The sequence below is a fragment of the Rhodnius prolixus genome, unplaced genomic scaffold (assembly GCF_049639745.1).
Source record: "Rhodnius prolixus isolate KJV_2025 unplaced genomic scaffold, Rpr scaffold_7, whole genome shotgun sequence".
Lineage (NCBI taxonomy): Eukaryota > Metazoa > Arthropoda > Insecta > Hemiptera > Reduviidae > Rhodnius > Rhodnius prolixus.
In genome coordinates, this window is record NW_027411582.1 from 16,484,175 (window position 1) to 16,502,610 (window position 18,436).

At 34.2% G+C, this 18,436-nt stretch overlaps 1 protein-coding gene across 9 annotated transcripts in view; it reads left to right on the forward strand.

Moving 5' to 3' along the window:
* Positions 1–18,436, forward strand: part of cpx (synaptic transmission protein complexin) — a 1,020,744-nt gene that overhangs the window by 525,160 nt on the left and 477,148 nt on the right. Inside the window, exon 1 of one of the 9 annotated variants that reach the window (XM_074114287.1) lies at positions 1,997–2,899. The exons of the other annotated variants lie outside the window; for them this stretch is intronic. Coding sequence (XP_073970388.1) covers positions 2,887–2,899 — 13 coding nt within the window. The 5' untranslated portion in view covers positions 1,997–2,886. Of the gene's footprint in view, positions 1–1,996; positions 2,900–18,436 lie in introns of those variants that run through there. 9 annotated transcript variants of the gene reach the window in all.

An 18,436-nucleotide genomic window follows, 5' to 3' on the forward strand; every position in this document is an offset into this window, starting at 1 on the left:
TGGTATTGCTGTGTTCCTTTAATAGCCAATGCTTGAGCAAACCTATTTTTTAAAAAACACTCAGATTCAACAGTCTTCCTGGGTTGAATATGCAAAGTCTATGTTGGTGATGTTTTATACTGCCCACTCAAAAAGTTGTAGTGAAGTTTGAATTTGATTTTCATAGGGTCGTTGCAAACTGGCATGAGCTGCCAGACTCTTTACCGAACCCCCTACGCCATCACAAGGCCCTTTGCCGACTTAAACCAACTTAAAGAGGCTGTTATCTCAGCCAAAGAAGACTGTTCTTGAACAAAGATATTGAATTGAATTATTTTTGTACAATTTGATTAACTGCATAATTTCATTAAAATAATATATTCTAATTAATATGAATAATTACTGTAATCATAATTATTAATTCTAAAAATGATTTCAAAATCAATATTTTAAATCTTAATAATTATTAATTATGATTCATTGTTTCATTATTACTATTTTCAATTTATTTATTACTTTAATTTTATTAAAATATATTTTCCATGAAAAGGAGCTTTAGTCCTAAATTTTTTTAACAATGAAGCCATTGTCGTCCCAAATTAATATTTTGGCCAGTGATTCATAACACTACTAGCTATTCATAGAATTAATTTTAAAATTTAAATTTAACAAACTTTATTTATCCTAACCCATATGGTGTTGCATATCACAGGAAAGGGCATTATATATGCTATAAAATGACACCAATCCCAAGTCTGTAGCTCAATTAGGAAAGCTTCTACAGTAATTCAAAAACACGGGGTTCCCTGTTTTTCAGTCCATTTTTGGCAACTTTACAGCCCTGTAACTCATAAACCAGTTGACATATCACAGTAAAATTTCATATTTTTCCAAGTCTATACCAATAGTACACATGTGCCAAATTTCAAGAAAATCCGAGATGGTGAGGTCAAAAATGGTCTTTTTTTGTGTTGATTTGACATGGAATGACCCTTTGTACTCCGGAGCTAACGGGGGGTATAACCGAATTTTATTATCACTTTTTCTCTTTATCTCGTTGTACATCAACTTCGAACTATATCACATATACTGACATATCTACTGATGATGGCAGCATTTTTGATCCAGTTCGCAATAAACGTACACGCTTGTTATCAAGTAGCGATGAATAGTTGCGAAACTGATTTTTATTCCTAATTTCAATTTCAATTTTTATATTTACTAATAGACTGAATTTTCACTGTACACTGATTTTAATTATTTTTTTTTTTTCTTGTAACAAAAATGAATTTTTTTTTGTTTTATAAATAAAAAAAAAGTAAAGTAATCGCCTATTTTTTTAGGCGGGGCTTAACGTCCAACTACCAATTAGGTGTCGTGGACGGAGGCGATTAGCAAACATACTTTACTGTAAATGTCTTTTATTAACCATTAAATAAAATCCAAGGCCTAATACCGGCGAATCGAACCCAGTACCACAATACATATTAGCTTCGCAGGTCTCGCTTCTAACCGCTCGGCTATCGGCTATCGTGGGGTTTTATAAATATTTAATATGGATTTCATTATTTTTTTTTTTTTGCATTGTTTTTTTGGGAAAACATTAAATGTTTAATGTAAATTTAAAACTCTAAATTTTAGAGTTGGTGTTCTTGTACTTTACCAATTTTTATAATAAAATTAATTTTCAGTAGGGAGATAAAATATCGTTCTTTCAAGATGCGTTTTCCCATTGGCAGCCCCCTAGTGAAAGTGAATGCAAGTTTGCATGGAGTTTGATTGGGGAGGTTTGTATGGCACCCCCCAAAACAAAAAAAACAAAACAAAAAATTTGGGTCAACAGAATATTATGCTGTATAGATAAAGAAAGTGGCCCCCCCCCCAAACCGCACCCAACTAACTCTTTAAATAAAATGGGAGGGCGCGTAAGGAAGGGATTTAGAGCGCGGCAGTAGTGGTAGTAAATAGGGGGAGTGGTGAGGAGGAGAAGGAGGTGGACTGTAGTTGTGCGAATAGTAGATTGAGGGCGCTAGTGTGGCGCTTAAAGGAACAGGAGAGAGAGTTTTGGCGCAGAGAGATCGGTTCTGTGGCGGGCATTGGTGCCGCGTCCTAGCGGCTTGAATTCCTACTAATTCTTCTACTTCTTCTTTACTTCGTATTTTTTTTTTTAACTTTTTCATCTTTTCTCGTTAAGAATAACCTCATTCTTGCTACTACTTCTGTGTATTTATGCAGGTCTGTGCTCTCTATTTATAGCATGTTTATTAGTGGCTCACTCACGGCTTTGTAATAAAATAACAAAAAAAAATAAATAAATATAAAGATTATAGGAGGTAGTATAGTTTTCAAGGGAAAAAAGGTGGTGGAATTTTCACCCTTATATATATATATATATATTTGTATTAAAGGGTTTTGTATAGAAGAAGAGAAATAGCTAGAAGGGTCTAAGGGAAGGGTAGATAAAGTGGTGAAGGTGGAGCATGTCGACTTATACCTAAAGGGGTTAAAGCCATGGTAGGCGCCTGGTTCGGCCAGTCCAGACGTCTCCCACTAACCCGCACGACACTCTATAATAACATACATACGCGCACGTGCTCTCCTATTCGACGCGCAATCTCTAACTGTTTTCAGTTTTTTCCCACTTTTACACATATTTAGGCCCAAATCTTTACTATATTGTTACCTTAGGATTTTTCTATCTTTAATCCTCAATAGTTTTGTTGAAAATATTTATTTTAAAAATAAACAACTTAAAAATCCATTTTCTGTCTCATTTTTAAATAAAATAAACACAAACCAGTGTTAAACGGCCGTCTGATTTGTACAAGTTATAAACAAGTTGACCAACAATCACAAAACAACAACAAATCAACAACAACAACAACAAAAAATTAACAAACAACAACAATGTCTTTCCTAGGTAAGTCTCTTTGTTGTTAATAATTATTTAATTTAAACTAATTTTATACATATTTTATTATGATTCATTTTATTTTATTTCAAATAATGTACAAAAAAAAATAAATAAATAAATAAATAACTCGGATCTATATTGTTCCAATACAGAAATCACCGCAGGCACTGCACCAAAAAGCCGTAAATGAAGTAAAATTCCGCCAAAGCTATTGCGCATGACTTTTACATACGACGCGCAACTTTCTGCGGCGTAAACGCGGGAATCTAGATTATTAAACTAAATATCTAAATACGTAAAAAGAAAATAAAAATTATCTTTAGTTTCTGATATAATTGTAACTAAATTAAAATTTAAAAGTATTAATTTTTTCGCAATACTGGAGAATTTATTTCTTGACAGTTTCTCTTTTCTCTTTTTTGAAAATATCATTCGTAAAGAAATTTAGGTAAAACTTGTTTTTTTTTAAAATGGAGCAGATAATTTATTAAAAATAAATTAATAAAAAATTTTAAAAGCAAACAAAATGTGGCCAAAAAAAATCAGATGTAAATTATCTCACAAAATGTTCCTCTTTTTTTCCATGAAATTCTGAGTGAATCTAAAAATATAAAATTTTGTATTTTCAGTAAAAAATACTCATTTTGAAAATTTAGCATAATTGTAGAACTTAACCAAAAGTGAAAGTAAAAAAATTAAATAGGTTAATTAATTTAGGTTTTGAAACGAATGGATAAAATATTTGGACCAACATTTTTATTTATTCTATGGATTGCTTTAGTTTTTGAGTTTCAATTTCGTGTTTGTTTTAAGAACAAATAAATTGTAAGGCAGCATTAAGATCCATTAAAGCTGAACCAAGGGTTGGTTAGTTTTTTTAAAAAAACGCATCTTTTTAGCAGATCCGTTTAGGCATAAAAGTCCCAGTAAATATTTTTTTACTTACTCCAAAAAGTAATTACTTTCTCTCTTTGGAGTCGAAAAAAAACGATACTTAAAAAATCACGGATAAAGCAGAAACATTCCCAAAAACTGGAAAAGAAGTTGGAAAACCACCTTTGTTTTTATTAACTCATTAATTTATTAGTAACTTATTTATTTAACTAAAATATAATAACTACATTAAGAAATATTATATAATTTCATGTGTGCACTTTGTATCGCTTAAATAGAGTCGAAGCTTTAGAAGTGCTATAGAATCAGCTTAGTTTAGCTTTAATATTATTTTATTAAACTATTTATGACCTGAATTTCATTCATATTGTAGCGTGGGACTAGAATGGAGATTTTCAGAATATTTAGTAATTTTAATAATTTTTGTATTACTTGTGTTAGATGTTGCTTACGTTCTTTTTTTTTTACTTTTATCTCCATTATTAGAAGTTATATAAAGTAATGCCTAATTTTTCAGGGTCTTTACGTCTAACTACCAAATTGGGTGTAGTGGACGGAGGTGATTAGCAAACATAATTTACTGCAAAAGTTCCCATATTAAACATTAAATAAAATCCAAGACCTAGTCTGTGGGAATTGAACCTACTAAACCAACAATACATCTTTGCTTTGCGGGTCTAGCCTATCTAACCGCTCGGCTATCGTGGTGCCTCTTAACTCACCAATATTATTATGTTTATCCTATTATTGTGACCGATGTGACTCTTTGGCTTTCTTATTAATCTAAATATTCAAAAGAAATGTTTATAAAAATTATTATATTTCTCTATTTATTCCAGAATTTTGTCTTATTTTTCTCACTTTTTCAAATTATTTATTTCTATCTTTGCTCTTTTTCTAATATTTTTTTTTTTTCTTTATCTTGCTAATATTTGCTTCAGAAGTATTTTACGTTTGTTTTACACCTATTAAACAAATATTTTTTGTATTAGATTTCTTTTTTTAAAGTCAATCAGGCCGTGGACGTATTTGTGACCAATGCTGCCTTGATAGAATTGTATATTGTTTTCGTATTTTTGCACTTTTGTATTTGAAAAAACTAAGTATTTTTTTTTTCTTCTTTTTTATTCATTATTCTGGTAATTTTGCCTAAATTTAATAATTATCAGATCTCAAAGATATTTTTAATTAAAAAAAATTTCGGAAATCTATTACTCAGCTTACTTGTTATAATTTAACCTTCCAGCGGGCGCGCGTATCTCACAGATACAAGCTTAGACTAAAATAACCGCAGTTTAGAGTCGGTGCGGCGGAGGATGCTGTCCTTTAAGCAATGCTACACCCTCATGACTAGTTTCCTTCAGTAAAAATCTTATCTTGTTTGGGGTTGTACATTTCTTTGCAATTGCCGATCCGTGCCTGACATATACTCGCGACCATTCGAGTAAGATTCCAGACTTATCAATTATTTATATTTTTTCTTTTATACGTGTTCATCAAATTGAACTATTTTCAACATTGTTTATAAGAATATTGTTTTCTACTGACCGAAAAAGACATTGTATATATCAGATACGAGGAGGAAATAACTGTGAACACTTTTAGACAGTCTAGTGGATGAACATGGTGATTGTAAAATTACACTTATTAGCTTGCAAAAAATAAAAAATACTGTCGTTTTCTGAGTCTTTTTTTATTTGTTATTTCATTATTTATAATTATAGATGTTATTTAAATAATTTCATTTCTTCAATTGATAGAAAAAATTAAAAATACCAAAGTTTATCTGTGAGATACGCGCGCCCGTTTTTGTAACTTTTTGGGCGCGCCCGCTGCAAGGTTAATTACAGTTTCAAAGTAAAATTTTGATTTATTTTCTGAATTATTTTTTCTGAGTGATATACGTAATTAAGGTTTCTCTGATAAAAATATTTACAAAAAAAAAAAAATAGAACTGTCAAAGGAGTATAATAGCAAGGAATGTTACTGTCATGTAGTTGACACATAACGAAATTCCCCGTTTCAACTGAAATAATTGCATTATATAATAAGTTTATTTATGTATTATTATTATTATTATTATATAATTATTTTGCGTCAACATCTATCACACCAATATAATAAGGAAAAAGGATGTATAACTGAAGGCTAGATCCTGGGATCGTGGCTGCTGTGAAGCTGTTCCTTCCTACACAGGACCTCTAAAAACTTTGATGAAGTATTCGACCATCTTAAAAACTGCTATAAACTTAATTTTGGAAGGCTTGAATTTATTAACACATTTTTTTTTTGGGGGGGGGTGGGTTAAAATTAAATTCGGTTGCTTGCACACTAGGGTGTTTCAAAAAAATGATGACTTTTAAATTTTAAAGAGCGCCGGGCGGAAAATCAAAGTTCATTTAAAAACCAAAATTTTCGACCGTAGTAGAGCGAAATCGATTAATATTTAGAGGTCACTACCATTGGATCAAAAAAATCCTTATTAAATGTTTTGTATCTTTTCAAATTATTAGCAAAACATGTAATTGTATAATTGTTTATTTAAATATAATTTGCTATAAAGACAATGCAGTTGGAATCATTCTGATGGCCATTTTATTTTCAAAGTTATGGATAATTAAAGAAGCTGTATTTAAAAAAAAAAAAAATATTAAGAAAAATATACATTTTTGAAAAATTTCGATTAATTAACGTTAAAATCAATTCATTTTTTATGAGATGGGTGCCCAGACAACTCACGGACGCTCACAAAGAAACCCGGCTTCAAATCAGTCAACAGTTGAAAAATCGGTATTCGACTGAAAGAGAAGGTTTTTTCAAAAGAATTGTAACGTGTGATGAAACATGGATCCACCACTATGAGCCAGAGTCAATACGACAGAGCCTTGAGTGGAAGCATACGACTTCTCCCATTCGGAAAAAATTCAGGACCCAGCCATCTGCCGGTAAAGTCATGCTTACAGTATTCTGGGATTTTCAGGGGCCAATTTATTGTGATTTTCTTGAAGGCCAAAAAACAATCAACAGCCAGTACTACTGTGACATGCTGGAAAACAAGATAAGATCTGCAATTCGAACGAAACGCCGTGGGCTCTTGACTGAAGGCGTGATTTTGCTTCATGACAACGCCCGCCCACATACGGCACAGCTGACGAAAGAAAAACTTCAGAAACTGGGATGGGAGATCCTTCCACATCCCCCCTACAGCCCCGACCACGCCCCATCAGACTTCCATCTGTTTGGACCCCTTAGAGATGGTCTACGAGGGATACATTTTCGATCCAATGAAGAGGTAAAAAATCAGGTGCAAAAGTGGCTTCGAGATCAACCCAAAGGATTTTATACCAAGGGCATTTACAAATTAGCAGAAAGATGGGACAAGTGTATAAGTGTTGCTGGGGACTATGTTGAAAAGTAACCAAAGTTTTGTACTGATTCAATAAACCGTTTTTGAGCAATAATAATTTGTCTCCTTACTTATTGAATGACCCTCGTAAAAGCAAGAAAAGCTCCTCTGAAGAAAAATTAGCCGCAAAAAAAATAAAATTGCTAGGCAAAGAATGCAAGCGACCATATTATTAATAAAAGCAAATCAAATCTATCTGCCCAAATTAGCTAGTTCCCCATTTTTAGATATGCGTTTCAATTGTACAGCTGTTAGTCGTATTAAAAATAACATACATTTAACCAATATTTAACTTTACAGGAAATTGTGGGTTTCTTTCTAGCAGGAAATATGGTTGAATTGGAATCAAAACGGAAGTATAAATATAAATTTGTTACTGCCGCAACTGAGTGTAGAAGTGAATGTTTGAAGTTTTATGCAAATATCACGAAATTGTCTTGTTAATATTTTAATTCAGCTGCGTTTATTTGTTTTTTGCACTTTGGTCTAATCGCTCTGTAAAAGAATTGACTGAATTTATGTGATGCATAATAAATGTATTAATGCACTGTGATTTTTCAATAATCACTTATTTATATTAAAAAAAAAAAGAGTAAGAAAGATGTTTACTGAAAAACATCTCTTTATCTTTCAACGACTTTTTATTTATTTATCTTTATTTTTGCCCCGTTAATGTCGCTTTAAAGTAAATAAAATTACGTGAACACTTTTTCCGCTTATAAAACTTGTAATTTAGAATCGAAAGGAATTTAAAGTTAGGAGAAAGTTGGCACCTTACTTAAATATTAAGTGCTGTTTAAGTCCCTTATTATCTTGGATGCATTAGTGATGCTTTCTAGATACGATGGAAATTTCTCTTCTTCATTCAACACTTAAGTGTTGGTACTTAAAATGGTTTTCTCTTTATATTAAACAGGCTTTCAGAAAGAAATTAAAGAGAGAAATTATTTCTCAATAAATATTGACTAATAATAAATAATTTATCTATAAAAAAAATTTTTGTAGATATAATAAAGTTTATAAAAAATAGGTATAAAAAATAAATGCCAGTTTCAGTCATGATATATTTTTAAGATTTACAGAATTATTAATAACAATAATTTTGGATGGGGAGCCTCACGTACATGAGGCTAACTCCTCTCCCAATCGATGTACAGCATCGAGACCCTCAAAAGGCACATCTACATGAAATTTTGAATCAAATGACACCACATTCATGGAAATCGGTTCGCGCGTTTAGGCGCTACGTTGTTTACAAAAAAGGTAACAACAAGAACAAGAACATTTTCTGAAAATGCCGTTTTTGCTCATTTTCAGCAACTTTTTTCTGGGTTGCTGAATAAAAAAAAATTACAGTTATAAAGGAGGATTTGCTCTTTATTTTAAAGAAAATTTGGGAATTTTATCTTCTATAGAAATAGAGAAAAAAATTGTCAAAGTTGAGTGTTTTTCTACGTTATGCTTTTTCGTGCAGTTTTTGACGATCAACCCTTTATATTCGTACAACTGTCCTACCGGACAGTTTTAATTATGCCGAGCTTCCGATCTAGGGACTAGGTCATCTTCAACCGTTTAATGATGTAAAATATTACATTGTCAATTAACCCTAAAGATGGACCTAGTCCCTAGGTCGAAAACTCGATTCTAAAATAAAAATTATAAAATATGACTGAAACTGACAATTATTTTTTCATCCTACTGAAACAATGAATCGGTCACCAAAAAATAATTAACATTAGTTTGTAAAAAAGTTTTGTATTGATACTGGTGCATTTTTGGTCCGTTTTGTACCAGTTTTCTTGAAAAATATGCTATAATTCAGTTTCATGGTAAAATAATAGCTTTTTCTTAGTATTTAGTGCAGGCTGATTGCTGTTCAGGTAAAAGCAATTAGCTCTAAGATTGAGCAAAACACTAAATTGAGCACTACCACAAACTCGCTGACATATTCCATTAAATAACCAGGTTATGAACAGACGATAATTATCATAGCATTCAATGCAACAAGCAATCTGGTAAAATGCAACTTGCTTTATTAAGGCTCCAGTAATGGAAATTAAAAATTCGATCTCTCCGTACTCTAGTGGGGCACCTAGGAGAACCACTGCTCCTAGGAGAAGAACAAACAGTACAGGGATTAAGATAAACTACTCCATCTTGTGTGGGAAAAAAATGGAATTGAAACTCAGGACTTCTGGCAAGGATATTTGTGAGGAAAGAAAAGGATATGTGACTCTAGGAAGTAAGAGATCCGCTTCCTTTTCCTTCAACTAGTCGAAGAATGATGATGGAGTCTTCGAGGCAATGCCGCCATCTTGGGCAGGCATTCGACTTCTTCAAAAGAAAAAAGTATTCCAACGAAAAATTTTAAGTGGTGTAAAAGTTATGGACTTTTTCTCTTTTTTTTTTTGGAGAAGTAGTGGTATTTTTGGCTTTTCTCCCGGCCTAATGTTCTCTAGAGAGCCTAAACGGTATTGGGATGACGTAAAAGACGTGCCAGTATACTAACCACTTTTTTTTTTAATAGTTATAAGAGGAATTTATACAAATTATTTTATTTTATTTTATTTTTTTGGCGCATCAACAGCTGAGGTTATTAGCGCCCGGAGCTTTTTCCAGTGCACTGCCGGCCTCCGGACAGTGTTCTCTCTTTACAGACAACACTGTCCATCACCGGACAGTGAGCTGTAAGAAGCTCCTAGGAAGAGAAAATCCAAGGGTCAGCTGCTGGATTCGAACCCGGGACCTCCGCGTGGGAGTCCAGTATGCTAATACAAATTATTTGATTTAAGAAATATTTAAATCATTCACAAATAACACAGAACTACAACTTTGCGGTAACAAAGATTTTGATAATTTTATCACAGTTTGAAATACTTGAATAATTAAAGATAAACTATTTCATTACATTATGATAAATAATATCACAAAATATGTGAACAGTAAAATACATTGTCCGCATTATTATTTTTTTTTCTGAAAGTAACAACAGTTTTTAAAATTTGGTGTCAGGGCAGTTAGAAATGTAAATAACTAAGCTATGTATAACGTGTGCCAAGTTCATTTCTAGAGTCTATATTTAATTTATTTATATTTTGACATTTACGTATATTTTAAGTTATTTGACTTAGTAGAAATAGTAACGTCTTTAGATTTTTTAAAACTTACTCTTTTTACTGGATAGAGTTACTATAGTTACTATGGTATAACTAGGGAATGAAGTTACTAAACATTCAGCATTTACGAACATGCATGGTTAATAAACGAATAAAATCATTTTAATTTAAATAAAAAACGTTCAACAATAAATGAATTAATGATTCAGAGATAGCTAAAAGACTTTCTGGGCAACAGATCACGATTAGCACTAGAGATTTATCTAGAGATACATTATTTAATCTAATATGGATCTATAGAATTGAATTATGAGGTTCTGATAAGAGGTCCAATCTCATAAAAGTTCAAAACTTTGACCGTTGTAAAGAAAAAGAATTTACAAAAAATGACAAATACTGACATAAATTGAAAATAGACCCAGAATGTTTTTTGTTTTTCGCCTTTTTTTGGCATTGGCTTTCGCAATACAGCCAGCATCGTCTAGGTGCTTATCACTAGAATATCACTCACTCTCCATTCTTACTTATAAATACATTCGCTTCACACATTCATCCCTCTACTATATACAACTGTTTTCATAAACCTTACAACTAATGGACGGATCAGTAATCTATATTCCTGTCATCCTTATAGCTTAACCGAAATTGAAATCACCGTAATCCTTCTCTAATCATTTTCTTCCATTCATTCTAATTGGCTGTAACTTTTAAATACATTCATATTTCATGGCTAGCTCTGCTACAGATTTAAGCACATAGATGTTGCTGGAGTATATCATGTCTTCGTAGCGAAATGATGCATCTAAATACCTGTATACGTACGAGGGTCGTTTGAAAAGTCCGTGCAAAAATAAAAACTACTTAATTTTTTGGGGTAAACCTTTTTTATTTTTCAACATAGTCTACTTTTAGGCTTATACACTTCGTCCAACGCTGCTCTAGTTTGTTGATCCCTTCCGAATAATAGGATTTGTCCAAGTCTGAAAAATAGCCATTCGTTTCTGCAATCACCTCCTCGTTTGGATAAAATCTTTTTCCAGCCAGCCATTTCTTCATATTGGAGAACAAATAGTAGTCCGAGGGAGCCAAGTCTGGAGAATAGGGGGGATGTGAAACGAGTTGGAACCCTATTTCCATTAATTTTGCGACCACAACTGCTGAGGTGTGAGCTGGTGCATTGTCGTGATGGAAAAGAGACTTTTTTGTGGGCCAATCGTGGGCGTTTTTCTTGCAGCTCGGTTTTCAAACGGTCCAATAACGATGAATAATATACACCTGTAATAGTTTTACCCTTTTTCCAGATAGTCGATGAGGATTATTCCTTGCGAATCCCAAAAGACAGTCGCCATAATCTTTCCGGCCGAAGGAACGGTCTTTGCCTTTTTTGGCGCAGATTCCCCCTTGGTAACCCATTGTTTAGATTGTTCTTTGGTCTCAGGAGTGTAGTGATGTATCCATGTTTCATCCACAGTGACGAAACGGCGCTTAAAGTCCTGCGGATTCTTCTGGAACAGCTGCAAACCGTCCTTGCAACACTTCACACGATTTCGTTTTTGGTCAAGCGTGAGCAATCGCGGCACCCATCTTGCGGATAGCTTTGTCATGTCCAAATGTTGATGCAAAATATTATGTACCCGTTCATTCGAGATGCCCACAGCACTAGCAATCTCACGCACCTTCACTCTTCTGTCATCCATCACCATATCATGGATTTTATCAATGATTTCTGGAGTAGTAACCTCGAACAGGGCGCCCAGAACGTTCAGCGTCACTTGTGCCCATATGGCCACTCCGAAAATTTTGAAACCACTTATAAACTGTTCTAATCGAAGGTGCAGAGTCACCATAATGTTTATCAAGCTTCTCTTTAGTCTCCTGAGGCGTTTTGCCTTTCATAAAGTAGTGTTTAATCAACACACGAAATTCTTTTTCGTCCATTTTTTGAAAATCACTCGACTTCCTCGATTCAAACGAATGCCAAACACAAAGAAATAGACCGATCTGGCTGAAACTTGGTGTGTGTTCTTCCAAGAGATGCTACTAACTAAACATAACCTCGATACGCGCCAGACTTTGCACGGAATTTCGTAAGTCGTCAAACATTCGTTTCCTTTCTACTAAACATAACGTGGACATATCATTATTATATGTTTGAAATCTTCCTCCTCATTGCAATCTACGCAAAGAGAAGAGAGGACCTTTTGTTGATCCTGTGAAGAAGATACGATCCGCATTCTGCGTGGTTCGCTCTCAGCCTGCTTATTGTCGTAACAACCCATTTATTAATGACAGTTCCCTTATAAACCATGGTTGTCTAGGTAACTGACATCTACACATAGTTTTATAGAATCTCCCCTTTATTACTATTAACTGTAATCTGTCTGCCATTTTTGTAGTGCTACTTTTGCAATTATAAACTTGATATCGGTGTGCCCCAGAATGTTTCGAAACGTCTTAATTTAAAAATAATATTTAAAAAAAAAGGTTTTGAGGCTAAAAGTATGGGCTTAGTAATAAAGAAAAAAACATTTTTAGCCTTGATGTTGAACTTGTTATTTCTTACGTTAACTTTTACCGTATTTTACTTATCCCTTTAGGTTTTTAAAAATGAAAGTACCTCATAAATATTTACTATCAAAAGACATTTTTCTTTTGATGTATTTTCCATGTAAAAAGGAAACGTAAATAAGTGATTACCCTGTCTTTTAAATAAATTATAAAGATCTTTCGTGTAATTTAATCAAAGTGATCTTTTTTATGTTGACTGATCTATTAATGCTAAAAAGATAAACTGACTGATTTGGCAGGAACTACATATTTCTTTTATAGTTAAGACAGTCGTAAAAAACAAATATTAGTCATTTTTAGCTCATAAAATATTTAACTTTAAGCACGTGAATATGGGAAATGTAGAAATAATTTAGTAATTTCTATTTTTAGATAATCGATTATTATTTTTACTAAATTTAGTACTTCTAGGAAGTATTGGTTTTAAAAATGTCGTTTTGTAGTTTTATTAGCTTCTTTGTGTTTAGTAAAAAGTTAGTGTTGGGATAGTTTTTAATTTTTTATAGTTGACTTTTTACCAGAAAAGCTTGTTTGAGGTCGCCTGAATCAAAAGAAGACTATAGGTTTGGTTTAAACCTAGCATTTCCATTAAAACGCAATTAGGAGCTCCTACAATTTGTAGTAACTGATAGATTGTATAATAATAATAATTATAAAATACTAGCTGTACCCGTTCACACGTTGCTGTGTTTGAACAAAAAGGCAGTTTTGATACCTCGAACATAATTTATTAATGACCAAATGTATACGAGGGTCGTTTGAAAAGTCCGTGCAAAGTCAGAGAGATAGCACTACTGGCGCGTATCGAGGTTATGTTTAGTTAGTAGCATCTCTTGGAACAACACACACCATGTTTCAGCCAGATCGGTCTATTTCTTTGTGTTTGGCATTCGTTTGAATCGAGGAAGTGGAGTGATTTTCAAAAAATGGACGAAAAAGAATTTCGTGTGTTGATTAAACACTACTTTATGAAAGGCAAAACGCCTCAGGAGACTAAAGAGAAGCTTGATAAACATTATGGTGACTCTGCCACCTTCGATTAGAACAGTTTATAAGTGGTTTCAAGATTTTCGGAGTGGCCATATGGGCACAAGTGACGCTGAACGTTCTGGACGCCCTGTTGAGGTTACTACTACTCCAGAAATCATTGATAAAATCCATGATATGGTGATGGATGACAGAAGAGTGAAGGTGCGTGAGATTGCTAGTGCTGTGGGCATCTCGAATGAACGGGTACATAATATTTTGCATCAACATTTGGACATGACAAAGCTATCCGCAAGATGGGTGCCGCGATTGCTCACGCTTGACCAAAAACGAAATCGTGTGAAGTGTTGCAAGGACGGTTTGCAGCTGTTCCAGAAGAATCCGCAGGACTTTAAGCGTCGTTTCGTCACTGTGGATGAAACATGGATACATCACTACACTCCTGAGACCAAAGAACAATCTAAAGAATGGGTTACCAAGGGGGAATCTGCGCCAAAAAAGGCGAAGACCGTTCCTTCGGCCGGAAAGATTATGGCGACTGTCTTTTGGGATTCGCAAGGAATAATCCTCATCGATTATCTGGAAAAGGGTAAAACTATTACAGGTGCATATTATTCATCGTTATTGGACCGTTTGAAAACCGAGCTGCAAGAAAAACGCCTACGATTGGCCCACAAAAAAGTCCTTTTCCATCACGACAACGCACCAGCTCACACCTCAGCAGTTGTGGTCGCAAAATTAATGGAAATAGGGTTACAACTCGTTTCACATCCCCCCTATTCTCCAGACTTGGCTCCCTCGGACTACTATTTGTTACCAATATGAAGAAATGGCTGGCGGGAAAAAGATTTTATTCAAACGAGGAGGTGATTGCAGAAACGAATGGCTATTTTTCAGACTTGGACAAATCCTATTATTCGGAAGGGATCAACAAACTAGAGCAGCGTTGGACGAAGTGTATAACCCTAAAAGGAGACTATGTTGAAAAATAAAAAAGGTTTACCCCAAAAAATTAAGTAGTTTTTATTTTTGCACGGACTTTTCAAACGACCCTCGTACAATACATCGAAATGAAAATTAACAATAAAATTACCCCTACTTCAGAGTACAGTAGTGTCCTTGCAAAGGTATCATTTCTACATAATGTGAAAAATTCAGTTAATGTTGTTGGCGGTGGTGACATTGCTCTTGCACGTACATTTTCTGATGTAAAATACACACGCTGTCCATTTTCAAGATGTACTGCTAAATGAACAACCGTTGAATATCGTTCATGAATGGAAAATGATATTCAGGTAATACGCCATACAGCCTCATTGCTACTTATGAAGCGTCCCAGTTGATATTGGGTGACTTCATCGTTAGATGCAGTTGTATTTTCCACTCTAAACACTGCCATATCGCTTCCTTTGTTCACATATTTGCAAATATATTTTCTAGCTTTCACTGAATTGCAGTACTCAGCATTTATGTGTGCGTTATGCGTTTTTAGTAGTAATGGAGAATATGGTACTACCCAACGATTATCAACGTCAATAGTATTGTTGAGTTCTTTTAGTTTAATCGATTTTCCACCATCCTCGGTATAATTTATTCTCGTATTAATAATTGCAAAAAACTGTTTTTCATGGTTTTCATGGTTACACTTTCAACAAATATTACTAATTAAATGTTATTTTGATATTTTTGGGATATTTGTTCGGGAGCACCTAGAACCCCAACTCTGATTTTAAAAAAACTTTGCAAAAACCTTCCCGGGGATATACCTAATAATTTCCCAAATTTTCACGGCGATTGGATGTATGGTTTTTGAATCTATCGAGTACAAACAAACAGACACACATTCATTTTTATATATATAGATTCAGTAATTTTTCAGTTACTAAGTGATTCAAAAATTACTTAATTGATTTCTTGTAAACATTCTATTCACAGCATTTATGTCAGTTGAGTCATTTTTATCATTTTCTCTTAACGTTAAGAGAAAATATGAGAAAGATGTGCCAAAAATATAGTACATATATGAACAAAATATGTTTATAATACTAAAAATCTTATCTGTAGTTAAAATATAAGAAATTGCAGCTGGAGAATTGTTGGTAAACCAAATCTTGTGCTGATTTTGATTTTGATTTTTTGAAAATTTTGCTTTAATTTGAAGGATTACCGCACCGCAATCAGCTGCGACATGCGGTAACTGTGTAGTATTCTTTTTTACAGCGATCAAATAGGTTTTTATTTTACAGATTATGTTAATTTGTTTCAAATGATTCAATAAACAGCTTGGTGGTGCACAATTTAGTATTAATTAGAGAAATATGGTGAAGAAATGATAAGTAGATTAGTTACTAAGAAAGCCAAGGTTACCGCAATCCAGATTGTCTATTGTGGTACCCACTAATTAGAGAAATCCCTTCCAGTTCTGTTTGTTCTAATTAGGCTTAGAAGTCTAAGGTGATAATCTTCTGGTCTAAAAATGATATTGTGGATTTCTTTTCTGTGCAAAGCCGAAAAGTTGAGCCCAATTTGCTGTTCACAGTGACCGGAATAAGGGCTGTACAATCTTCAAGAACCTGCCATTACTGTCCAATTGTAGTGTAGTGTGTTTTATCCAATCTGCGGTTGCCATTGAAATAGTTTACGTAGATGGTATCTTCTAATGGTCACACCGGCCGTGCTGGATTATTGCCCCATTTCAGGCGATTTAAAACGATTTCCGCCTGCCTCTAGTCCTACGGCTTCCCCTACATCGTATCAGCAACTTTTTAAAGACTCCACTTTTTCCCTTGAAAACTGCCCAGGTCCCTACTCGGGCCATTTGATCCTCCGCCTCACAGCCCCCTAATTAGGAACCCAAATTCCTTTTCGAGGAGAACTTATCTTGGGCAGTGATTCTCGTCAGGATTTCTAAGCAGACTACTTTTACCAGCTTCGAATATATAGGTGTGGCTATTAAGTAACGAGACTATTGCTGTAAAACATTTTATTTTAAATTTATACATATTTAGTTATTATCACCTTCAATACACACCACTCCCCTATCCCTACAACGCTCCATGCGAATTTACCATTGTTAGCAACAGTGCTGGAAATTTTTCTCTGTGAGCTCCTGCATGACGCGTGCCGCTTTTTCTTTCACAGCTTCAACGGACTGAAATCGTGTTCCTTTTTAATGCAGATTTGACTTTGGGGAACCAGATAAAAGTCACATGGCGCCAGAGGTCAGGCGAATAAGGCGGATGGCCTAAAACTGGGATGTTGTACTTGGCTAGAAACGTCTTGACAGACAATGCAGTGTGAGCCGGCGCGTTGTCTTGATGGAGAATCCATGACTGATTCTTCCACAAATCGGGTCGTTTTTTCCTTACTCTTTCACGGAGTTGAGCAAGCACCTCACAGTAGTAATGTTTGATTAATTATAATCGATATTTTCATCCGTTTTGGACGTGGAAGGGCGACCCAGGGCGGTCATCATCTCCGACGTCTTCTCACCCATCTTGGAAACGCTTGAACCACTCAAACTTGCGCACGTGATAAACATTTATCGCCATAAACTTCTTTTGATAAAAGATAAGCGTCAGTAGCGGTTTTACCCAGTTTAATGTGAAATTTCACGACAATTCGTTGCTCTACTTCATGTCTAGTATCATGTTTTCGGCAAAACGAAACTAACACCTCTTTCACAAACGACGATTCTGGTCAGACAGATTTCTCTACAAACACATAGAGACGCTGCAATCGAAAGAGAAGGCTTTACGCTGTACAGCTGTCGGTCGTTAGGATTTGGCGCATGCTTAGTTCTTCTGTAACAGCATCAGTCTCGTTATTTGATAGATTTGAAACTTTGTACTTCCAATAAATTGTCTATCCTGGAATTAATTAGTTCATTACTTAATCTCGACATTGCTAGCTCCGCCTGAAACACTGAAGTTAACCCATCGGTATAGTAAGTAAACCACGATTTAGCTCTGTATTCGCTGGCTCCCACTCCTTCTTTCGTCTTTTATACGTCAGAATATGAAAAGTAAAAGACAATATTGTCTTAATATTTCAAATTTAAGAAAAAAAATAATATGAGAGAATGACAGACACATTTATTAAGGACGTCGTACAAGCAAATTGCAAACCAGTTGTAGAACGAAGTATGATGCCAGACAAAATATTGAGGCTAAAATATAATTGTAAAAACCAAGGGGTAAGGCAGTGGGTAAGAAATGTAGGTACGTGACTTTGTAGATTTAGGAGGCACTGACACGCAATCTGATTTTTGTACTTCTTTAGCACCGCCTTTTCAGAAGAGTGTCTGAAACTAAAATTCTAACTTAGTAGTTCTCTTCACTTCCAATGATGCATCTATCAAATTAGAATTAGGTATAGTTTTTTCCCTTTATTTTTACTTTTCCGTACTCTTACTCAGTAAAAACAGGTATGTATTGCAATCGTGCAATATCATTCCAAATCCTCTTGTCCGCCATTTATCATCTCATCACCTTCCAGATCATTCTCCTAGACAATTAAAATCAGCCAGTGGCCTTGCGATTTTCTCTGTTCTGAAGGGAGTAGCTAATCCTG